Consider the following 25,933-nt stretch of genomic DNA (forward strand, 5'->3'; position numbering starts at 1 on the left):
GCTTCTTGCTGTTTGTGGTTTTCCATATACACCCGAGGGACGCTGCAGAGCGAGCACGACCAAGACCCAACCACGGGGTATAGGTATACATATACGGGAGTAAAAAATGGGTTGAGCGCGAAACGACGGGTGTACAGTATATTATACACTTGGATATTCCCGAGTAGGTATTATTTTGGCGTAAGTAAGCAAGAGTCGGGCGAAAGCTCCGAGAGCAAGTCAGTGGCTTCCCTCTCTCGGGGAGTCAGCTGAAATTGTTTTCATTATCGCGTGCTGATGCTTGCACGTGTTATACGACGTGCGGTGTCCCAAGCAGGGGGGGGGGACGGCGTAACGCATCGCACAATGAAAAGCGCCGCAACTGTGCCGCGTACTCATTGTGCGAAGCGACGAGGGAGGAGGAAGAAAAGCTCCTTGGATCTAGAGCAGGAGGAAGCGTGCCGATGTGTATTCGTATACAATATACCTGTGTGCCCCCTCCCACCTATTCACTGGAGGCAAAAGCCGCTTTGGCTCGAGAATTTACGAGCCGAGGAAATGGGCCGCACCCGCGAGAGGGGGAGGGGGAGGAAAAAAAAAAGCTATAGGAGCTTATCTGCGTCGCTGCTCGTATGCACGGGAGTAACGCGAATGGGGTGATGTTACGCGCGAGAATCCGAATAGCGCGTCTGTGCCCGTAATAGTCCATCACAGATACAGGTATATAGAGAGGAGAGGGGGTGGGAAAAGTGCCGTAAAAAGAGGCGCAGCCGTTATCAAACAATAGCTTCGAGAGATATATGTGTATTAGCCCAAGGGCCATTAGGTATACGTGCAGTTAGGTGTTTCCAGCCCACCGAGTCTTTGTGCAATTAGCTCGTGAGACGTGGTCGTGTGGCGGCGTCTTACAATTTCTCAGCTCGAGTTATCAATTACAGATGCGCCGAGCGTCTTATACGCCCCGTCTCTCTCTCTGTGGCGCGTAATTAAGCTGTACACAGCGAGAGCACCAAAATTTGACGTGCCCCTAATGCGGTCACTGTTACGACAAGGCTGTAGAGACGACGCGGGTGCGTGTGTGTGTAAGTAAGGCACGTGGGTCAGGACGTATGTGTGTGTACGCGGTACGGCAATTATAACGAGGCGAGTGGAGCGGAGGAGAAGCCGGTGCAGTGGCTCACGTGAAAATTTGATTTTAGTCGGGAGGCAAACGAGTGGCGTGTGCAAGCGCGCGTGGATTTAGATGTATACGTGTATTACATACGCGGCAGCGTTAATTTGTTTCTCAGCTGCCTTGCGGCTTTGAACGTTCCTTTGATCGCGGCTTAATTTAAGTTTTACCCACGGTGTGGTGCCTAATATACATGTACGCATACATGATACGCCCTTGTTGTTTCGAGAAAGTTTTCGCTATCCCTCATTTCGTTACCGTTGTAAATGTACAAGGATGAATGATATTCTTTTGGTTGAATCGAATGCAGCGAGTTTTCAGAAAATTTTAATTTACCTGTTGGCGTTTGATTAATCAATGGGCCAGAAAATTTAAGGAGTAGTGGAGGAGTAGCCCCAACACGAGAATATGATAGAACGAGGATCGCGGGAGGAAACAAGTCGATTGGGTCGAGACGATTGATGGGACCAGATTCGAGTTTCCTTGACAAAGGAGATAGTCTTAATATCACAAATGATCTTCGATCGATGATGGGTAGCGGTAAAAGTCTGAAGCTAAGAAAACGCTGTAAGAAATCGTGATTCAGTTTTGACACTGATTAACGAACGGCTGATTTTATTTTATTTTCCTTATACCACAAATATCAGAAAAAGGAGCCACTCGACCGATTTTTCGTTTTCAACACGAGGAGCAACGTCTACACACAACGATAGTTTAAAAGATCCAAAGTCTATTGATTTCGATTCTCGTATAGTATCTTCTCTATAGGCCACAAGACACGATAACGTAAAGCACACAGAGAGTATACCGATCGCATCGAAAAAATAAATCTCAGCGTTAATTCGCAGTGTAAGCGATGCCCCCACAACCGCGGATCTAAGCGTATGAAAAATGAGTTTATAAATAAATCTTCACAATTTATTCGTGGTACGAATGGTACGAGAGCGATAGATTTATTAATAAACTCATTTTTCGTTTGATTTTAATATGGAATTGAATCTTCATCAAGTAACGACCGAAAGTATTATTTGTGTATATATATATATATATATATATATATATATATATATTGCCGTATCGCAAAGACAAACCAAACCCATCGAACCCCTAACCCACTTAGCGCCGAGGGCCCTCCTGTGCCCCGCCCCTCTCCTTTGAACACCCATATACAACACACCCTACTATAATCAGGTCGATCTCAAAAGCTGCTCCACTGAGCGCGGCACACCCGAGGAGAAAGGAGACCATACTACGTTTACGTTCTCCTCTCCTTTTACCAGCAGTCACCTCACGGCTCTCGTTACACGCGAGCCTCCCTCGACTTAATTAGGCACCCCCTCACCCCTTTTTCTCGCTTGGGTGCGAATATTTTTCCCAAAAGCAAACAGAAAAGCCCGAGTAAGTTGAACTCGCTCTCGGTGAGTATACATATACGTATACTATACGTTACCCCGTTCGCACACTCGACACCGACTTTCAGCGATTTTACCGCGAGAACGAGGGATATAACTTCCTCCTTCTTCTTCTCCTTTCCGGGGGAATGTGTGCGAGTGCGGTCTCTATCCTACCGTTAAATGGAAGCTCGAGTGTATGCGCCATTACTGCTGCACACTGGAGCTTGCAGCCAAAAGCTTTGAGTTTGCCTAACGCTCTCGCTTTTCCGAGCGACTCGACGCGATAATTCGCTCGTTTTGGGTATACGAGTGTGTATGTATGTACTTTGCTGAAATGGGATCACGGAGCCTGGAAATTGAAAAAATTATGCGTACCGCACAGCCCTCTCAATGGAGCTGCACACGCTTGTTTTTTTTATTTTTTTTTTATCCAAATTATGGGTGTTGGGCACTAGTTTCATCGTGGTCGCAGCCACCGCAGAATATCTGGACGATACCGATCGGAGATCGAGAATTGCTCGGCCGATCGGGTAAACGGCGCGTCGTTTTTGCGCTCAGGGAGCCAATGTACGTGCATTTAAGGACACTCGATCGCCACACGGAAAGTGTTTTTACCTGTGGTATCGAAAGTTTTACCGATCGATCTGTAAAAGATTTGGACGAATGATTATAACTTTCGTGAAATACACATAATATCCCACCGGTCGGTAGACCCTTTGCTCAACGTGTAGTTGCAATTATATTTACACACACATATCTATATTATGTAGCACCCAACGAGAAGAGGAGGAGGAGGAAAAACCGAGAGCAGCTCGTAAAGGGAAATTGGAAGACGGTCGTTCGAAACTAATTAAAACTCGCCTACTTAGCTGGTTACCCCGACGGCTTTAACGCCTCGCTGCTGTCTCATTTTGTACACGACCCCCCTCCCTCCTCTCGTGCTCCTCCTGTTGGTTAATCAAAAGTGGCTTCTCCTTCAAATAAGTAACGAGTGCTTTCAAGATATCAACAAAAACAACAGCGCACAGATAAGCTGAAATTTTGAAAAAAATCGGTTGAAAAGTACTCACCGAGTCCCTCGATGATCTGTCCCTCTTTGGCCGGTATGAGGGGTATGGCCCCCGAATTGCTCATCTCCCCTCCTTAGTTGCCGGACGCCCTCCACCGAGGGACGTCACCCCTTGGCTTCGTATACTATACCGAACACACCGGCACTATATTTGTGTACACACACACCCACGCACGCACCCACTGTTATCTCTCGTATATCGTGCGAATAATCAACTTGCGCGCACGTACATCAACCAAAGGAGTGACGACGATGTCCCCGCGTCGCTTCGAATCTTCGTGGTCGACGTGTTGCCGATCGTCACACAACTAGAGCCGGTCACAACTGATGCAACAGGACGCCGCGGGGTGCACTATACCACTACCACCCGCTGCACCACCACCGGCGCGCACATTTCACCGCGCAGCTGCTCGAAGAAAATGACACACGGGGACAGAGAGGAGGTTGCCGTGCTTGGCCCATCATCGGCTGCAAGGTAGCGGAGCATCGAAATTACCAATGTCCGATTCGCGAGGGTGACTTTGGGGAAAGCGCGCATCGGCCCGAGGGTTAATCGGCCGGGCCGATTGGACGGAAGAACCGTGAGAGTCCAACTAATAGACCCGAAGATCGATTGGGAAAGACTGCTCGGTTTTAAAAATTTACCGATCTGGATTTATATGTAAACCGTGTCTCTCTTTTGCCCCCGAATTGCTCGGCCATCGAGTGCTGCATGACGCGGTGTTTATCTTAAATTCGCTGATTAATTAATGCGCGGATTATATCGCGTGTAGCGCTGAAAATCGATACAAATACATTACGTGTGTGCGGCGCGTACACTTTTGTTTATTTTATCGGTCAATAGGTAGATTTGCTAATTGACCCAAGTATCGGCCGTTCGATCGTTTTGCCATTAATTTCATGCGGGTTACACGATATTGCAATTTGTTGGTGCGGTGGTATTGAAATTTGAGGTATACCGGTGTAATGGCAAAAAAAACGTATTTACGCGTACGTTTAAATATAACCGACTCTGATATTCACGTATACTGATGTAGACAGAGTGAGTTGTTTCGTTCGACAACTACGTACCTGATGTATATATAACTTATAGTTGGCGAAAAAGCGGATTAAATCGAGCGATTTGTGTTTTCGTACGACTTATTAAAAGAAGAGTTTTTTATCGGAAAACAGATGCAATTAATTGAAGAGTCGACGAGAATTGCTGAATATATTACTGAGGACGCTTTTCGAGAATTTTTTTAACGAATGCACGCTTTCAAGTGTACCTACACTTTGCATACGCATTTTTTTTCATTCAAAGAGAGAGAGAGAGGAAGGGATCTAGTCCCCGAGAACTTGAAATTTTAATTAAAGCTCCTCTCTGGCAACGCGAAAATTATTCACCCACGAGTTTTAGCATAAAAGTATCTTAAATTTTAATTTCATGGGCATGAAAAAAAAACAAAGTCGATATTTTAATCACCAAAGCTCGACCCTTCATGTTAAATTCTCGTTATAAAAATGCATTAAAAATATTAAATTGCAATACTCCACGGCGCGACAACATTTAGATTATTGGATCTCCGATGGCGACAGGAGTAATGATCAAAAGGGCGTGCATTACTTAATGAAGAGCAAAAGTCAGAAATAACCCGCGAGCTACGATGCTCACCTTCACCTCGATGAAAGAAAAAAAAAAATAAAACAAACGCGCAAAATTTGTCGTCGTACATTACACTGAGTAACCTTTTTTTTTTTGGTTACCAATTCGTGTCTCGAACGAATCAATGAGCTCAGGATACAGGAAGTAAAAGCACATTGACGAAAAATCCGACTCTCCGATACAGCGAAAGAGAAAAAAAAAAAAAAAAAAAAAACGACATAAAAGGAAAGAAAAACAATGGAGGGGAAACACGCGAACCGAGCACACAAAAGAAAGCTGTGCAACCCCCAGGTGAACAAAGGGGAGAGAGACGTACGTACGTACAAAACGCGAGTCTTTTCGACAGGGCGAAAGAGAGTGTCACTAGGCGAGAGAGGAAAAGAGGATGGAGTACAACGGTATACACGTAGCGGTCGCGTCGTATCTCCGGGCTAGCACTCGTGCCACAAAGACACACGTATATATAGATTCAAGCTAGGGTATATGGGCACGCGGGAGGTGTGTATAATGTATATGTGTCACACATTTTGCGCGCGTGCCTCGTACATACAATACATACCTACCCACCGCCCGGCTTAGTTACCTGTACTGACACCCCTATATACACTGTCCCTTATTTTCCTTCTCAAACCAGTGCCTGTATAGTGAGTAACAAGTGTTACATTTTCCCCGGCAGCAGCAACTCTACATCTCCTCGTAGGAATTGTAAGAAAGGAAAAACAGGCCAGAAGAGACTGTGGCAAAAAAATAAATAAAAATAAAATAAAATAAAAAATAAACACAGACGCTGTTGACCATAGCGTGTAGACATTACGATCTGTATCATGCACAATTACTTACTCTACTGTAGCCTGCACTGGGGAGAAAAAAAAAGAAGAAAAAAAACACATTTACAGCCGCCCACTGTAGTGGCGAGCAAACAAGTGTCCGGCGTTATCCGGAGCCTATGATAATGTGGACACTCGCGCGCGCGCGCGGCGTTTCGTTCACTCGCGTCACACTCGTCCAAACCACGATCAGTCGTGGGCCCTTGATGGAGGAAAAAAAACAACAAAAAAAAAAAACCCCCTTAAGCGAGCACACACAAAACGGTGGTAAACAAGTGTATAGGGTGTTATATATGTATACACACGAGGTTCGAAGAGTATAAATACGGCGATAGCGCGCCGTGGAGCTTGACCGGCTAGAAAGAGCAGCGGCAAGGCAAGTGGTTTCAGTCGGTCTGGCGGCAGCCGAGCCGCGTTACCCTCGGTATATAGGTATATACAGGTATGACACGGGGGTGGGTGGATAGGTATTAGCGCGCGCGCCTCCCGTCCTCTTTCTCTCTCTCTCTCTTCGCTTGGCTATACATGCTTGCTTTTCCCCCCTATTCTCTTATATACGCCTCGCTCACCTGCTATACCGGTGCTGGTGTGATGGCGACGACGACCACCTTAATAAATATATAGGTAGGCACGTATGTGTGTGTACCAAAGAGCCCCTCTCGGAGACACACACGGGGGGAGTCACGTACAACCTATAATCCAGCTCTACCCCCCCCCAACTCTTACATCCTACATAGCTGTTTGTTCCATCCCCCTCCCCCTGTACCGTTGGCTTCGACGACGACTTTGGAGCTTTTGCGTACCTATATAATTAGGTGGCTAGCGCTTCCTTTTTTGCACTCACGCATCCGGTATTTATCGCATACAAATGTCCCACGGAGGGAGGAAGAGTGACGCATGTCGGCGGTGGGCGCGTGGGTGTCTCATCTATTGGCCGTGTGCGTGTGTATGGATTGCGCCATACGTGTACGCGCGTCCACCTGGACGGGCATCGATCACGTCACCAGCACCTACACGTATATTATACATGCGATGGAAGGAAGGGGATGGCTAATTTTAAAAAGCCCGCCTTTTCGTGCTCGATGAATTCAGATGGATCGCCGGGGGTGGCGTTTGTCCGTTCAAAGGGCGCTTTTGACGATGATATTACGTGCCAATGGACATCACGTGTTGCGCTGTCATACACCTAGTTGCGTGTATTTTTGTTTATCGGGAATCTAGAACAGGATGCCATAAAAAGGGGACTCTACGCTGCAGAGAGATTGAAAATCTAGTCCATATGTATTTATATCTTGTGGTCCACGGCTCTCAATTAGAGGCGCGGCCCCGATGTCTAATTAACGCCTCGGCCCTTGCCGAAACTCGCCTCGAAAGGCAATTATCGATCCCCTCCTTTTCGTTTAAAACTGGGTGAATCGAGCTTGGACTCCAATCGGCGAGAAAATTCAGATTGATGTGTGTTCCACCCCCTGCAGCCCGAGAGCATCGCTATATACACGAGTTTCCATGCGTATGTATACCTGTAGCAGATTCCCGATGTTAGAGCTCTTTTTTTTCCATACCGTGTGTGCGTGTACACGAGAGGGGGTCTTATCCGTGGTTGTAGGATTTCAGCGGCTCTATTGTCGCGCGCGCCAAATGAAGAATCGCGCGGCGGGGTATACACGAATAGCCCCGCTTCCTTTTCCTCGCGTGGGGGGAAGGTGTAGCGTATACGCCTTAAATGAGATTCGCGAAGGTTCATCCACCCGTATAAGCATGTTTATAGGTAATATATTACACTGTCTCGAGGCGTTGGCGTAAAACATCACAAGTCAAGAGAGAAAGATTTTTTTTTATTTTCCCTCCAATCGGTTATTCTGATTCGTGCAAGTATTGTGGTTCTACGACTTTGGAAGAAAAACATTGGTGAACCGAAACCAATGACGGAAGAAGAATGATTTCTTTGGTTCTCTATGTTCACGCAGTTGAAGATTTTTAAATAATCACGACGAGGAGGACACTTTGCGTATAACGAATCGACAATCATTATATTCTTATGGACGTTGGGTCATCGTCGATTCGACCTTAATCGATTCAAGGCCGAGGCTATCAACAATTCACGCGTCAAGGTGTACGTGAACTTGGTATGTCTTTAACGAAGCGCTAAAATAAACAACCTTGTCCATCCTATACATACAGTTGCAACAGGACACAATATAGGCAATCATGAACGATGTATATATCACAAATAAATAAATCAATACGTAGAAGGAATCCACACATTGTATCGTGTATAACTGTACAATGAATGAACGATGGTGTATATACAACTTTATCTCTCTCTCTCCGTCTGGGCTCGAGAGAAAAGCAGCGCGACGGCCCTTTACTACCCCGGGCAATTAACGTCCGGCTCCTCTGTTTTTGTCGACGACGGCGAACCAGTTGGAATCGACTGGCATCCGCCAAAGGCTCCCTCTCTGTAGAGGGGGTACCGCTCCAAGGGGATGAGCCGCTGTATACACGTATATATATATATATACTCGAGGTACATTAACGAGAGCAATCTCCTCTCTCGGAAAATAGGTTACGAGGACCCGTTTGGCACTTTTAGCAGCTGCACTGAGAGAGTCTCTTTATCTTTTCTCCGTGCACGTATGTATGTATGTGTATACTGTCATCGTTATTTGAGCAAGGACCGATCGAGTCGCCTGCAGAGAGGAGCAGTGTGCAGTGCGCACACCAATGGCAATGGTTTGCTTATACCGAGGACGATTGTTTTGCTCGCGCGTCAATAAACGGACGCCTGCTTTTGTATACCGCACCGTTGTGATACATACACGGAGCTTTTTTTCTCCCCCCCCTCCCCCCCTTCGTCGAGGACTTGCTCCTTTTTTTTTCCTTTCGTATACCATTCTCGAGCCCACCGCGACACGTGCTTTTAAAACACCCCCGCGTCCGTTTAACCTCCTCCCCCCCCTCTTTTGTACGCGTAGTATAACATGCATGTGTGACCGTCTGAGCTTTTTTTTCTTCATTTTCAGCCGAGTCGACGATTCAATGTACAGTCGTACCTGGGTGTACTTATACGAGTGTGTACACGTGTAATATGAGCGGCAGAGACGCGTTTAATTTCACCAGAGTGTATATATTATGTTATACACGAAGAAGCGCGGAGTGAAAATATTTATACATGAATTTCTCGGGGAAAGTGCACAGGGTTTATTGGATTATTTTACTTGAAAAAAAAAAAAAAAAAGGAGATGGGATATTATGAAACTCGCGTTAACCGCGAAATGTAAACTCGGGGGGAAAAAAAAAAACAGATAATCTTTTCTCCCATTGAGATGATTTCAGCGCTTTGCATACGCAGAAAAACAAAAGGAATGTGAGAAAAATGAAGGGAAAAAGCTCATATGTGCTCTCAAACATTGGGGAAAGCGAGCGTGTGCCATTAAGCCATTTGCTTGTAAATTAATGGTAAACTTGGCCCATACGTTCCACCACATGACCTCGCAGACGCTCGTGTGGATAAAATACGTACAAAAAGAAAGAGACCCGTGTTTTTTACGAGCAGAATCGTCTTTCAAATATTGTATACACACTCCCCTTTTTCACATTTCCTCCGCTAGGGAATCGCGTACTCTGCTTCGACTGTATACAATACGCGTTCCTCCTCGTGATTTTCAAGACAAGCGTTTGCTCGTACTTTTTTTTGGGATGGGGGGGGGGATGCTCTCTCAAATCCTCGCGAATGAAAAGTGCCTCCCAAGCGGGAACATCTCCCTTTTAAAAATAAAGCATTCAAATAAGTAGAGTCTCAGCTACATATTGTTCGAGAGCCGGAGAAGATTTACGCGCGTATACGGAGCAGTGGTAATATTTTTATATCCGCGCAGCGTGAGTTAAAAAAAAAAAAAAAAAAGGAATAAAAACACCCAAGGGTAGGTAACGCGAAATAAAAATCGATGAATAGGGGCACCGGGGCACGCGCGAATTGCTTTACGAACGAGCTTCCCGGGACGAGGGAGGGAGGAAGGAAGTATGAGGCGAGAGCTTCACACGACGACTGTCGTAAGTCCCATCTAGCAGCCTCGCGCGTATACGAGTAAATCCTATCACGGAGAGCCGTGCGTACACGTGTGTGCGACTCGAATGAAAAGACCAGAGGAGGAGGGGGAGTCGAGAGAAATATATTACATATTATACGGATTTATTGCCCCGACGCGGGGAGCGACTCGGGAAAAAATGAAAGCATCATATAATATCCTCCGGAGGGGGAGGAAAATAGTGCGGAGCTGTGCACAGGAATTTTGTAGATCGAGTTGCAGGAGGTATAGAGCTCCGATACTCTTTCTTTTTTATTATTTCGCAAAAACGTTTTTACCGGTGATTTTTTTTTTTTTTCTCCATCGTTATTCTTAAACACAGTACCTACTTGGCAAAAAACGAAATTCTTTACATTTTAAAAGAAAAAAAAAAAAATTCAAAAGACAAATAACTCTTTTATAGTCAATTTCATTATTTATCAAACATTTTTTCACCACTTTTTCTTGAAAAATATGTTTCCATGTACCATGTTATAAATTGTAATGAAAAAGAAAATTTTTTGTTTTATTTCCAAGGGTCAAAAAATCCATGAAATAACTGTGCCCAAGCTCCACGAGTGAAATAAATCCTCCAAGTATTTATTGTTATTGTGCATGATAAAATACCAAGAGTATATATATATTTGTATATGCGGCGTGTGCAGCACCTGATAAAACGAAGATGTACAAAAGGAGGGACGGAGAGCCCCAAGCTATATAGCTCTCGCTCGCTCGTTTCGTTCGAGATTTAATTTGACGATCGAGAGCCCCTTCTCGCTCGACGGGCCACCCGCGACTGTACACAGCTTGATCCCACGTAGCTGCAGGCGAGCGGAAATTCATTTTCATACGTCCGGAAAATGATGGAGCGGTAAGGCCGACGACGGGATGCGCGTCATTGCGAAATCCGAATTTTCCCCCCGGGGATGAGGCTGCCGAGGGTTTATCGAGGACGAGCAGGGAGATACGATGCACGGAGAGGGTTTTGAGAGCACCTAAATGCCGCCTTTGTTTTTTTGTTTTCTCGCTCTGCTGCTATAAAGGCCCGATGGTTCACTTCGGAGTTTAGTCTGGATTCTTGAATAAAGAAAAAAAAAAAAAACGTAAAATAGACTTTTGACTTACGTTGTTGAAAAGTATCATTATGGATGATAATAAAATGTCCATCGATCGAGCCAGCAGCGTATAAATCGTGTGAAATAAATAATATAAAAAATATGACCAAATATCACAGTGCGTGTGTTTTAGACTGTAGAAAGTGTACCTATGCAGCGCAACAAACATTTAATTTGGATATAGGAAAAAGCTGAGTTTTTCGCGCAAATTGTCAACGTTTTCTTGTTTGTTTCATTCGCTCCCTCGTTTGCGCCGTAAATTCCACAAAAGAAGCTTTACAGCGCCAGTAGACTGCAACAAAATACCCACGTAATTCATTCAACTTTGACAAGAAAGAAAAAAAATAAAAAGCGCCATTGTATAAAAGCAAACTCTCAACGCTCTCTAGTCGTGACGCGTAAATAACAAACTAAAAAAAAGGTGTAAATATAATATATAGAGCACGCGCTATATCCCTTTAACATCGTTTCTCCCTTCACTTGCAGATGAGAAAATTCCACCTACGGTATAGTATATGACAGTGGCAGCTCGACGCCTCGTGCTCTCGATTCCTTCGTACGTATATATATATATGTAACACACGCATCAAACTCGATCGCGAATTCCCGGAGCGACTCAAAGTTTTGGTGAACGATCGCCAACGCGGAATTTCTCGGATCAATCCGAGCGACCCGACTGTTTTTACCCCTTTAGGGATGTAGGTAATAGAGGCCGAGCATTCACTTGATTGCGGGGGGTAGCGCAAAAGCTCCTCGGTGCACTGCTCGTGTGCCATTAAACACTTTGTTCTTCCGTTTGACGCAAATACCGAGAGCGAGCAGCGATTTAATATCCAAACCTTTTTTTTTTTTTTCCCCCCGATGACGAGGAATAGACCTATCACAATTACCATCGAAGACATATAAATACTTTGAACACGCGTGGCTTGGTCGAGAAAGACACGATAGACATCGCACACGTCGGTCGGGCAGGAGGGAAGGAAAAAAAAAACGTCCGACCTTTCACACGTCCCGCACCAGGAGACCGTCAATCGCGCCCCCACAAATCGGTTTGAATCCACGCCCGTCGAGCTTTCCCGCGAATCCACAGCAATAATCGCGGAGAGAATCAATATCTGCGGCGTCGACTGACGAGTAATCCGTAAAAGTTTCGAGGACACGACCGTTAAAGGGGGAAATCGCTTCCTAGCAATCACAACACACAGAGGTATGTATACATATACACAATACGAGGCCAACAGAGGCGATAACGATCGCACTCGGCGCAGCAAAATGACCACGGCTGTATATATAATATGCACACATAGCGTATTCATGCAATGTGTAGCCTCAAGGACAGGTGGCGCGTGCGCGAGCAAGGGGAGCCGGTCATCGTTCAGTCAGACGCTCGGCGACTGTCGATCTTATACGCGTGTAGGGTATACGTAAAGGGTTCGCATGCCGAGCGTCAGTTAACGATCGAGGCCTACACTTATACATATATGAATAAGCCGGACCACCGGCTGATGGGGCTGTAGTTCAGGGCCTCGAGCAGGAGGACTCTCTCTATCTCTCTGTTTTTGCTGTGCACGTACTCTCTCCCTGCCGTGGGAGACACGTTGGAGTGAGTTATAGGACTTTCTTGAAAATCGATATGCTGATTCGCCAGTGTTTTCCAGCCGCGCGTAGGCGTGATTGACGACCGCGGCGACGACGGTCTGATTTACCGGAGGGGGCGCTCCTTTGATGCTCCTCCGACCGTTGGCGTGGGTGAAATGTTTGTGCTTTTTCCTTTCGGCGAATCGAAGTGTATTGGTTCAGGGGGGGGGGGGGCGAGAGAGAGAGAGAGAGAGAGAGAGAAAATTCAAGTTCAATCGATGTGGATGTACCTTGGTGCAGCTCGTGTGCCCGTAACCTCGCTTTTGTTCTTGAAACTATATTTTACGAGTTGCCTGGAATGGGGGAGGGGGGGAGGGGACGAAAAATAAGTCGATTCGGGCGTGGTTGTGTGTTGTTGTCACCGTCACGTTCGTATAAATCATCACAAGCGTTGGCCGGTGATTTATACTTTAGCGGTTATTTTGCAACGTCGACGACGCATATCGATCGGTGTACTTTTTTTTTTTTTTTTTTTTTTTTTGGCAAAATTTTCCATTCCTACGTGCACGGATTGTGTAAAGTGTGATAAACACAAGCGTTGCACATCGCAACCATCATTGAGAAATAATCGAGAAAATATTTTGCGATTTATCAAGACACGTACTTATGAGACGTTGACTTTTCGCACGTTGTACGTGACATATATTTTCACATTTTATTCAAAATGTTGGTCATTGGTATTTGAAGTATATAGATAGGGATGACCACGAGTTGCATGGAATTTTAACAACATAATTATTTTGACGCGATTCAAAAATGATCAGGGTAAGATCTTTGAGTCTCACGTTCCATCAAATGTTAATTTTCCATGCAATCGGTATGATTAAATCAATTGAAAAAATTAATTTTCGACGCAAAAATGTTAAAATGCGAGACTAGACCTTTCAAAGTACATAAGATCTTTATTGAATTATACCTAAATACCCTAAGTTTCAATAAAGAGGTGTAAATAAAAATTAAAAAAAAAAAAAAAAGACTTTTATCACAAACTGCCTTAAATCGTGAGTGAAAGTAAACGTTTTCAATTTCCACTGAGCTGGAACGCAAACCCCTACAGAAGAAGGGGGTGTGCGAAAGCGAGTCGATATGGTCAGACGCGTGCAACGATAGCATCGCGTCTGCACTGCTTCTGTCGCCACTGTTGGGCGAGGCTACCATAAAAAAAAAATTATCCTCCCCCCTCATTCTCCTGCTCGTACAAGGTCGTGACTGTGAGGCAGTTTTCTCGTCTCACAGGCGCATAGGACGTTACGACCATCGTCGACGTGACCTTGACACTTGAACGACGGGTCACACAAACTGTTATATTCTTGTTTTTTCTCTCCAATACTTTCAGGGTGCAAAGGGAAAAGGTACGGGGGAACTCGTCGCGTGATTTTGCGGATAGATTATACAAAAGTCGATTTGACCCGGGAAGTCGTGACAAAGTTAATGTCTTGCCCCTTTCCAAACAATAAGAACAACTTAGGGACTTTCATCGAGGGTGGAACCTTGGAACTACATAACATAGCCTCGTTAAAAATAAAATACGACGATTTTTACTTTGTCATAGATTTTTGTTTGAATTTTTTCCACGTTGTCAATCATCGTACCTAAGGTGAAAAATAAGAGTCATCAAAGTGACGCGGGAAATACGCGAACAAGCAATCTACTTGTTTAAGATAAAAAGAAGGGATTTTGAGGAGTAGCCTAATAGCTTAAAAAAACGTGCCATCTGATCACAAATGGCTGAGTTTACGAAAAAAAAAAATAAATAAATAAATAAATAAAGTCGAATAAATTAGACAATTGGAAGGGCGACATTGTTTTTTTGCAAACTGCAAACCTTGAGCTATCGAGAAAAAAAAAAAAAAATGAAAAAAACAATCTTTTGAACCAACGTACATTGACAAAGTACTTCATTACCCGCAGCTACAACAAACAATGACTCGGTACGTATACATGCAATACTTGTATATCATCCAAACACACACGCACGCGAGCCTGAACCACAAATTACACTATATATGTACGCGCGATGATCAGCTGCACACAAATCTCCAATTACGTTATAACATCGGCGGTAGGGAGGGGCCATAGCCCGCGATGTACACGCGTACAATGAAGGTTAATCAATCAGTACACGGTCATCTCTTGCCTCCTCTCTCTCTCTCTCTCACTCGTTTCCGAGCACAGATGATACCCATCTCCTCTCGCTCAATTTATCGCCTCGCACGAGCGCCCGCCGCCATCCAGAGTCGCGTCCGTTATATATTATTATAACATATGCTTTTGATTCTTCTGTGTATTAAGTATAATATGTACGCGTGTATACGATATGCCACGGCATGGACGAATTGGCCGCCAAACGCTTCCCAGCCAATAGATGGACACGACAACGCATACATACCTATACTTTTTTTTTTTTTTTTTTTTTTTTTTTTCCACGTTTGACGAGAGAATGTCAGACTCGCCGTCGGTCGGAAGAGGAGCGTGATCGACATATATGTATGCCCAACCGAGGCGGGGCTGATGAAATTAGTGCACCGTTTTTCAGCGGACGAACGATTTTTGGTTTGCTTTTTCCTTTTTTGTTCCACATTTCTCGTGTACCGTAAATTTAGTTTGGAAGTAAACGCAATTACGAATGGACGTGTGCTACAGCGAACGAAAAATAGTTGGAGCTGAAACAGCCATGTACCTGAGTTTATAAAAAAACAAAACAAAATAAATAAATAGTTGCCCAAGTAACCAACAGCTGCAGAAGAGCAAAGGGTGAAGAGGGGCGCAGGACCAACGTATAACGAATCCTCCCTACTGAATATTCAGACGAAAGCTCCTCTCCCTCGTTCCTTCGATTCAAATGTATATAAAACTATACTGCGGTGGAATAGGAGAGGGTGGCAGAGTGTCTACGTCCATGGAGAGGAAGAGCAAACTCTTGCTGGACTTGCGATCGCCCTTTGTCCTACTCCCCCTTGAAGAGACGTATAGTGCTTCCGTTGGTGCATCTGCCGATGTACGATTCCGCAGCTGCGGCTGAAGGGAAATTAGTTTGAAACTACTACCACTGCCATGGGTTCGTATATCCGTATGCCCTGATGGCAGTGTTAATCCCGTCACCTATATGACATAGCCTCCTCGCCATGTATCGAGTCTTGCAAGTCCACTTGACGGGGGAAAATGTTGGATGCCTTTACATTGGAATTGCGCCATGACGTGGCGGTTCCTTCGTAAGTTTGGGAAAAAAAAACGCCCAGTCTCCCTCCACGGTGGGAAACAAAACAATATAACCATGTGCGTTTGCAAGTTCGGAGTTTAGTTGGGAAAAGCTCTGCTCGAATGCTCACAAAATATATATGCGCGTCGCGCGTCAAACAACAATGAGGGACCATAATATATACAATCCAGTGCCGTTAAAGTTATTGAAAAGCATATTTTTTTATTCGGAATCGATGGAAATGCGATTCCGCGCCGGCAAAATCGTGCCAAATTGCGAGAGCACCAATCCTCGCTTCGATCGCCAAACTACATATATATATATTGGCGGCCCCGCGATATTTCAAATTTCTCGTGTGCCTTTTCAACTCTCCCGCTCTCGCAGCTTCTATACATCTAAAAAAAAAATTCCTTTCAAACCACCGCGTTTTGTAATGTCGCACTTTTATTTTTCTTCAGCGCTTGCACTTGTTGTTACTTGTATACATTTGTTGTATAATGTATACGTCCGAAACAATCGAAACTTGTCCAAGTAGCAGAGCCGCGCGTAGTTTGGGACACACTTGAATCCCCGCACCAATGTTTTTCCAGTCTTCGAAAAGACCGACCCAGCGACGATGATCGTCCGGAGGCACGTGATGTCGATGCACAAGCGCGCGTACACACACGCACGCCGGAAGAAGTAGGTCGTTCGGGGATCAGTGTATATATGCTCGCTTCCCCCGAAACAAGTCTCGCCCTTTGCGCTATACGCCCCCGCGCACACGTACGATAATCCGATGGACGAGAACAACGCGCAATATTATGGAGCGGACTCGTACAGGTATAGCTGTATACATTGTATATTTACGCAGCCTCGCGCGCTTATTGTCGAACATGGGATTAATAAAACCCTTATGCATGATAGCTGTATTTTCAAACGCAAACTCACCGCTCGTGCCTTCCTTTCCTGTACACTGCAGGGAGCTTTAATCTCGATGGAAGTACTTTTTCGCGCTTGCGGAGCACAAAAAAAAAGCAAATTCCAGCCAATGGAGCACACGGGGTACCGATAAACACAATAAAACCTCCCGCGTATGTACAAGCTGCTCAAGGAAAGTGGGAAGGTGGATTTATGGGTACGTGCCAAGAGTGTCGAACGGTAGAAAGATAATACCTCGGGAATCCCAGTGGCAGCAGGAAATCCAAAAAAGTTTGGTGAGCAGAGCGACTTTCATGTATCCTTCTTCTTCTGTACGAGACGTCTTCGTCTTTCGAGCTGCATACAAAAAGAAAGTTCGAGAGAGCCGGTGATAATGGAGCGGCGATCGCATAAAGTTGGTCTATAGTCTATATAATAATATACACGGTACAGGGCGTTACGGGGGATGAACAGAAGGAGACAGTAAGAGCTCGCGCAGCTTTTTTTTTTAAAGTGGTTGTGACTCTTTCGTTGGCTTTGTTCGGATCTCTCTTTTTCCCCGCTCCTCGACAGTACACCGTGTACGAGTCAAACGTTCCGTGTATTGCGGTATTTGGTGCTGCGTTTGACGCGAAAATCGAGATTTTTCGCTTGAAATCTACCGAATGTCGGTCGCATGGTGCGGTTTTGCTGGTACCTTCGTTTTTTTTTTTTTTTTATTTCTTTTCTTTTCGGTACAATATTGTAATCCATTTCACAACAAATTTTATGTAGGTGCTCCTCTTTGGTCTCGGAAGACTAATTTTCACGAAAACAAGAAGAAAAGAAAGAAAAAAATGGTAGGTAATATACCATTGGATAGTTGAGCGAGATAAACGACAGACGAGGACTCGGGCGTTGAATTTTAATGGGTGGAGGGGGGGGGGTGAATCGATTTCCGCCGGCTCGAGATAATAAATGATCTGAATCTGCTTCGACGTGTGTGTACTTCCATCGCGAGACAAGTGGCAAATATAATTCGAGCATTTATAAATTTCCTCTATTGTTGTTGTTGTTGTTGTTTAATGATGGAGGTGGGGACGCAAACGTTTTTTCGGGGATAAGCTTGAAAAATGCTACGACTCCTTCGTTTTACGAATATGGGACTTTTTTTCTAAAATTTAGCATCATTTTGATGTGTCGAGCATCCCCCTTTTTTGGCTCTCCATGACTGATCCCGACTTAATTTCATTAATAAACTTTTCAAGTTTTGATTTTTAGAAATAGCTTAAACAAATATTCCATTTCAATTGGTTGATAAAAAATACTGTACGTGAACGATAACTTGATGGCAAATAACATTTTGATGCAATGGTAAAGTAGCAGAAAAGAAGCTGCTTGTGTAAACAACGGGTGTACCCCTATTGGTGATGTACAATCTTTTATACAAGTAAATTAATAAAAAGAAAAAGAAGATTTGTGCAAAAACTCACATGGACTTGTGGGCGACTCGACGAGAAGTTCCAGCTGCGTCCCATTCAGTGGCTGATCTGCACAGAAAATTGTACATGTTATCGAACTGTACCTCCAATATGTTTTTCGCACGGCTTCATGCAATATTTTAATTATTATCTTTTTATCACCACAGTTTGTTACCTTTGTCTTTTCGTTAAGATTTTTGAAAAATACTGTATACAAACCAATACACATCATTTGTGTTTGTATAACAAAATGAAACACAACTCAAACAGGTTAATGAAGAGAAATTCGAAAATTCAATAAATCTTGAGGAACTTGTGAGAAATTTGTTTGTTTGTCTAAATCATTCGGGCAATACTTTTGTCTTTGACGCATAAAAAAAAGTAAGGAAAAATCCTTGAGTACCTCGGATTCTTCAACATGCCCTTATAACAAAGTTTTGGCATCACAAAACCAGGGTACTTATCAAGATTGTACGTGACAGGTTGAAAAATAGTACAGCCCATAAGCAAGAAATCAACGCCAACAGCGGGGAAAGGAGGGGAATTCATTAAAGCACGACGAAGCTCATCGAGCCACTTAATTGATCGCATACGTTGTTTGTGCCTCTCTTGTTATTCCCGACGACAAGTTTCGTGCTCCGACCTTGAGGTCACACAACATGTATGGTCGGAGACCTACGCACGTACATACTACAGTTTTGCATTCAATGGAAGGAAAAAAAAAAAGGAATTAAAATAAGAGGTGCTGACGCGTATAGGTTAAGCTCCACCCCAGTGGTGGTGGTATAGGCATCTATACGTGCAACCTACCTGGCAGAGTCGGTCGATGAAACCCCTCGCGATTGGGATGCGCTACCTATACTGCTCCACCCCCTCTTTTTCTCTTTCTAAAATATCTCCCGTACGGATACATTATGCAATAAAACCTGTATATACTATATATAGCTCTCTTGTGCCAGATGCATTTGGTCTTTTTTTTCTTATATTATTCGCTGTTTCAAACGTCCCACCGGCTAATTGTTTTTTGTAATATCAGGTAGATCACGGGTAAAAAATGTACATGTAATCCACAGTTGAGAGCGAGACGTTTACTTGGTACCTATGTATAATAATCCATTGATTGAGGGTAAGTTAAATACCTTTCAGGTATCGAAACTCAAAGTGGTTGCAAAACACTCATCTGTAAAATAACAGAAATTTTTTTGTTTATAATAATATGTACATTCGTTGTAATTGCTGAAATAATTATTTTTCCTTGGATCGTGGAAAAGTAGATTTTCCGTTTTTTTAGGAAATAATTTTTGTCTTTTTAAACAGTGGATAAATCTTGTTACGAGTCGTAAGAAAAATGTTTGTGTGATCGATTGCCGGATAGTCGGACGTGTGATTAATTCATCACCATCTGCAGTGGTATAGTGGAGCAGCAAGGTGGTATATAGAGCCGCGGAAATTCTCGACCTCCAGAAGCTTATGTCATTAAAGTTGGCACTACTGGCGCTGCTGCTGCGATAAATTCAATTAAATTCTTTTAATTTTATTAGAGAGCAGCCCTACTTACTGCTCGATGGAATCTTCGATTTGTCGTTCGGACAGTCTTCGCGTATGTACGAATGCACAGACGATTCCCGATAAAAAAATACACTCTTTGGCGAAACTCTCTCTCTCTTTTTTTTTTTTTTTTTTTTTTTTTTTTTCATTCAAACGTAGATAGGTATTTTTAAAAAGAGAAGAAAAAAAATCGATGTCTATCGATTGGCACAAAACTTTCTGAAACTCTTATTTACTGCCACTCGGTTTATCTACTGGACATACCGATTGAATTTTTTTTTTTTTTTTTTTTTTTTTGTTAAACTTCATCATTCATACAAAAAAATCCTACACTAGAACTTTTCAACTCTTTGTGAAAACACACGTAACACATGCTGTACAAAAAATAATTATCATTATTATCCACCGATTCCAGGGTTCCTCGACAAGAAAGTGTGAATAAATAAAATTATTTTTCATCAAAAAAAAAAAAAAAATTGAGAAAAATGTAATCCTAAAAATAATGACCGGTAAGTCGGTAAAGCCGCACCAGCACGCACTGGCATTAAGTTCATACGCGGTTGAGTTTATATTTGTAACGCGATGCATATTCGATCTCATGACGCAAGAGGAGGATGCATCATTTACATCTCACCCATTTACGGACTATACCTACGTATATGCACGCACACACTCGCAAACATAATATAAACAACAACAAGCACACGTGCCGGGCACAAGTCTCCCGATCGATTCACCGAAGCCGTGATTTACCCTCTTTGTCGATGCTCCGATAAACTGCACCAGGTAACCCTATAGGTAAGCTTTGGGTGAAACCGTTCCTGCGATACCTACATATCGTCCCATGTCTGTTGACAATTAATACACTTTTATATAAATTATCCATGTATACGTTGAATTGTAATATTATTTTCCTTCAATTTCCCTGCCGAGAGAGCTAACTCGAGTAATGAAGCCAGAGGCATGAGAATAATATGAAAATGCCGCGACGACAACGACAGCCGGACAATTGTTTTTAACTGCCCTAATCGGTACGACGATCGACGACAATGCCAGTCGACTTGGAGTCGCGGTTAATTGTATACGCACATCAGAGACATGCAGGCGAGCTTTTCTTTCTCACAATCTTTGGTGAGGGTATACCCACAAGCATATTGTGCTTTCACACTTTTGGTGGTTCTATTTGAATGACGAGTAAAAAATCTCATACGTGAGAATTTTTTTTTCTCCGACATTCCATAAGTATAGCTAAGCTCGGGACGCGCGAGGCTTGCCAAAGAGCAATCAGAGGGAAAGCGAGCTATGTACGAGCAATTTTAATTTATTTTATTTTTTTTATTTTTTTTATATTATAGTGCTCTACGTCCGGCTCCTTTTTAATAAGGGCACTACTATGGGCACTTAGCACTTGGGAGAAGGAAGGGAAGAGGGATGGGAGGCCTCCCATCACTGGGAGGGGGGTAGGGGGAATTAGGCAAATTTGCTGCGAGAAGGTCGCCTAAACCCTCCTCGAGGAGCATTGCGTGGTGAAAAAGCACATGTGAAAGACACAGAGGTACTTTGCCCGTAAAAGTCGCACTGGCCGGGAATTGAACCACGGTCTCCCGCGTGCCAATCCACAACCTAGCCGACCGAGCCACCGCGCGCTCTCAATTTTAATTTAAAATTACTGGGTGTGGATTATTGTACGCGCGGTGCATCGCGAAATGAGATGACGGGACGAAAAGATTCGAGCGGGGGAAGCTCGCCGAGTTGGCATAGCGCACGGACACAAAAAAAAATGAGTCGGGCTGTTTTTCGTCGCTAACTAGAATTCCGCCAGACGACGCGTGAACACTTTCGATTCATACATGTGCACACCCTGTATATGCCTTTGAGCTAATACATAATTATATAAACCACTGCTGTTGACTTTTTTTTGTTTTCACAAAACCCCAACTTGACATCCGTCATGTATATGAACCTTTGACGAAAAATTCGTCTCTCTCTGCAATTAAACGTGTGCGCTCGTGTTATATCGGCCATACGAAAATTGTGGGAGAGCTTTTTCATTTCAAAGCTCGTTTTCTCCTTGCTTTTTCATTTCGATCGATTTTTGAAATAATACCCATACGCGTTTTATTTGCCAGACTTGTAATGGATTCCGTGATTGTGTATGTGCTAAAAAACCAACGTGATTGTACAATATTGCAATAACTTGGGTTAGATTTTTTTTTTAAATTTACAATTATATGTAGATTAAAAAAATTTTTAAATCATACATCTACGTGATTTTGTAGAAGCTACAGTTTAACCGACTGTTACTTGTTGTACCAACCGAAGAATTTTCTCCTTCCCCAATAACCGCAGATTGTCCCAAAGAAAGTTAATTCACCAGCGATTACCAAGAAGTCCTCGCACGCATCTCGTAATTCATGAGCGCACACGCGCAACGCGCGTAATACATATCAATTGGATCTGTCAGGCGCACTTTAGCGCGCGTCTCGATAACCACTTTGCTGCATTTGTTATTTAGCCATCTATCTCTTTCTCTTTCTTTCTTTCTCTCGAGAGATGTGTACCGTCTGAATCAGCGGCCGAAGGCGCAATCAGCTACTGAAAGCATTTGCATACATCAAGATGAAGTGTCTTTTATTTCAACTACAGCCTGTTGTCGTCGTCGACGCTTAAAAACAATAGTTTGTGCGTACAGGCAGCATTAAAATTTATGTGGTTAAAAGGGAGTGGTAGAGAAAAAAAAAAAAAAAAAAAAAAAAAAAAATACGAGAGTTGCTCAAGCGAGGGAAGAGGCAAAGAAAGAAAGAAACATTTGTACATGTGGAGCTTGGGTCGGTGCATTTTCTCCCTCGACAATTCGATCTGATTGGCGGAATTAGAGCGACGGACAAACAGGGACGAAAATTAATACGATCCTCCGTTCATCCGACGCGTGTCTCTCCCCGGAGATGTTTATAAATAACCGCGAGTGTGTGTAGGTATGCGATATTACGTTGCGCTCGCGTCTGTCCATCGCTCGGTCGGACGAGGCGCAATTGACACAAAGCCATTGTGCAAAAGAGGAAAAAAGAGAGAGGAGCGTAACGCGAATACATGAAAACAAGATCGGACAGATATGCGGGAATGTGGCATTTTTATAATGTTATTTCTCGAGTAATGTAGTTACTACCTTTTTGGTATCTTGTCTTTTGTTTATCGTGCTAATTGGTGTTGTGACGGTAGTAAAAAAAAAAAAAAAAAAGAAAGTGACGTGCATCAATCATCGACAACTAAATAGTTTTCAAGAATGGCGTGGGAAAGCGTGGTAAAATACACATAGGAGCGATTACGTCCAGCTGGCGTACGAGTACGAGTGTAGGAATGAAAATGAATTGAAAAGAACTACTGCATGCGTAAAATGTATGATAGAGCCTCCCAGACAATTGATGACGATGACGATTCCAAATGACTCGTATGGCGCATTTCTTGTACGATGCCACTGCGCGCATCAATTTGCATAACAAAAGCTACAGCTTTGGTGTGTTTCAAATGCTCACATAGCTGTATTTGTAAGTAATTTACAAGTAGTTTAATTTTTTTAAATATTTTTTTCAAAGGGTGTATAGTTTAAAAAAAATAATTTTTTTTACAGAGATCCAAATCTTGCGAGTTTGGACGTTCCCATGTATGAAAGAGTGTATACCTAAAGAAATGTGTACTTGATACTCTAGAGAGGATTCCTTCATACCTACGAGAGACTTTGACCACAAGAGTGTTCGTATACATACACTGCACGAGAAATATATTTTCCAAACTTAATTACCAGCTCTATCGGAGAATCTCCCACCGGAGCGAGTATACAAAGAAAAACGCCGTGTCTGGTACTCCCATCAGCTTAACGAGCGCAAAACTTTTTTTCGATCGGTATCGGTAAAATAATAGCTCAACTGCGGAGACAAAGTGAATCAAAGGAAAAAAAACTTGGTCACAGACGTATTTTTCGTAAACCAGAGAATACAGATGTCCCTGATGAACTTCGCTAACGAGCAAATGATTTCGACGTAAAAAAAAAAGTCCATAATTATTGTTACCGCAGAGAGGAAAAAAACGTCCCTCTGCTTCTATACGTAATGTGCAATGATTCCCTCACCCCCTGCGAGCCAGGAGACCAGAGAAGAATCGACCTATCGATTGCCGCGCAGTTTGGCAACCTTGATTTGCTACTTGTCCTCCTCCCTCCAATACCCTCTCGCCTTTTCTGGCTGTCGTCCGATACTTGACACCGATCGGCCGCCATGTTCACGCGCGGCTATATCTCGCCCTTGATGCCTGCGACCGAACAAAAACCGAGGAACTATACGGAAAAGTATCAATTTTTCGCGCCTCCTCCCACTTTTTCCCCTTGACAGATTTTACTCTTAAGATGAGAGCTAAAAGTAGACTACGGGTACACCACTACTATGTAGAATCGAGACCTAATATCCGTTTGATACGCAGATTATTATTGTTGCTGTTGCTTTCGTATAATCAGATTTTTCAATCTCAAGAGATAAGGGAAAAAGCGATCACAAAACCTACGTTTGAACGAAACTCATCGAACGCGTCAACGATATAGGGTATATAATAAATCGAACAGACGCGCAATGTTCGCAAATATTTGCAGTCAATAATGCCAATGCACTTTGTACACATGTATTATTATTATATGTTAACGTTTCAATCAAGCCCACGACGTTTACCTCGTGATGGCGCTTACGTGTAACAATCGTTACAATTTTTTATCGCAACGAGACGAGCAAGCGACGATGCATCTCTTTGATTATTTTTTCTTATCTCGCGAATGTTTAATTGAAAAAAAAAAAAAAAAAAAAAAAAAAAAAAAAAAAAAAAAAGAAAAACTCGATCTCTCCTGCACAGTAACTACATGCAGTCGATCGTACCACCCATTGAGCGAGCAATCTGTATGTAAATCGCCCCTTTCCCCCCTCTTTGGGCAAACGACGTTTACTCGACGAAAGGACAAAAACAAAAGCCCCCCTACCCCAGGCATTTACAAAAAAAGTGAGGATGGGAAAAAAAAAAATCAATTGCCGACGGTAGAGAGAAGACGCCCTGCCGTCGACTGTCTCCCTCTCTCCACTCCGTGTAAGCTCCCCGAAAATGTATTCCCGCTTTGGGTGTAGAAGGAGGAGGAGGATGAGAAAAGCGCGGCACGCGCGCCTTTCTTGGCACGACTCGGTTGTTAATTCACCGAGAATGTACGAAGCTGGGAAATCTTACCTCTCCCACGGGAACAACTTTCGCCGATGATAAATAACGCGGTTCCTCCTCGCCGATCAGCTCGCGATGCACCATTTTACCTCCTCTCCCTCTATACACATATATATATGTATATATATATGTATGTATACCTTATACCTCCTGTTTCGTCCTTTTCCCAATGACTGTACATTTATACATTATGCACCGTTTCTTCCCTTGGCAGCTTGCCACACGCGCTCGGCCGGCTGCACGCGGTTCCACCGCGGTGCTTCCGTTGCACACGCGCATCGTTCGTAAGTATAAGTGCACGCGGGAGAGGGAAACACCCGGGGAACCCCCAAGTGCATCGGGCTCCCGCCGCGCCTACTCCCACTGGCTTCTGTCGAGTGAAAAGTGTGTCTCTTTTCCATTCACCCTGAATATTTCACTTGAAAGCCCGGCCCGTCTTTTCTATGAACTCTCCATACTTGTGTATTCTTGGACGCGCCTATATATATATGTTGCATATATACTATATGTACAATTTTCGTCAAGAAAATTTATTTTTTTCGCCAATTAATTATTTAATTACTTCAATGAAAGATATGCGCTATAAATGTGATTTCGGAGGAAGGAATCGGTATATTGTATCGACATGGTATGGATTAAATAACGCGCGTAACGACTGATACTGGCGCGACGAC

The 25,933-nt window shown here is 43.6% G+C and overlaps 1 protein-coding gene across 2 annotated transcripts in view; it reads right to left on the bottom strand.

Moving 5' to 3' along the window:
- The window catches only part of kcc (solute carrier family 12 member kcc), a 123,200-nt gene that overhangs the window by 89,813 nt on the left and 7,454 nt on the right, over positions 1 to 25,933 (bottom strand). The window contains exon 2 of one of the 2 annotated variants that reach the window (XM_089591734.1): positions 18,477 to 18,533. In XM_089591734.1, the coding sequence (XP_089447860.1) occupies positions 18,477 to 18,533 (57 nt within the window). Of the gene's footprint in view, positions 1 to 3,614; positions 3,822 to 18,476; positions 18,534 to 25,933 lie in introns of those variants that run through there. The other variant, XM_089591735.1, reaches the window with a different exon arrangement.

The sequence above is a fragment of the Copidosoma floridanum genome, unplaced genomic scaffold (genome assembly GCF_036245765.1).
Source record: "Copidosoma floridanum isolate Cflo_tuat_1 unplaced genomic scaffold, Cflo_Japanese_pri ptg000013l, whole genome shotgun sequence".
Classification (NCBI taxonomy): domain Eukaryota; kingdom Metazoa; phylum Arthropoda; class Insecta; order Hymenoptera; family Encyrtidae; genus Copidosoma; species Copidosoma floridanum.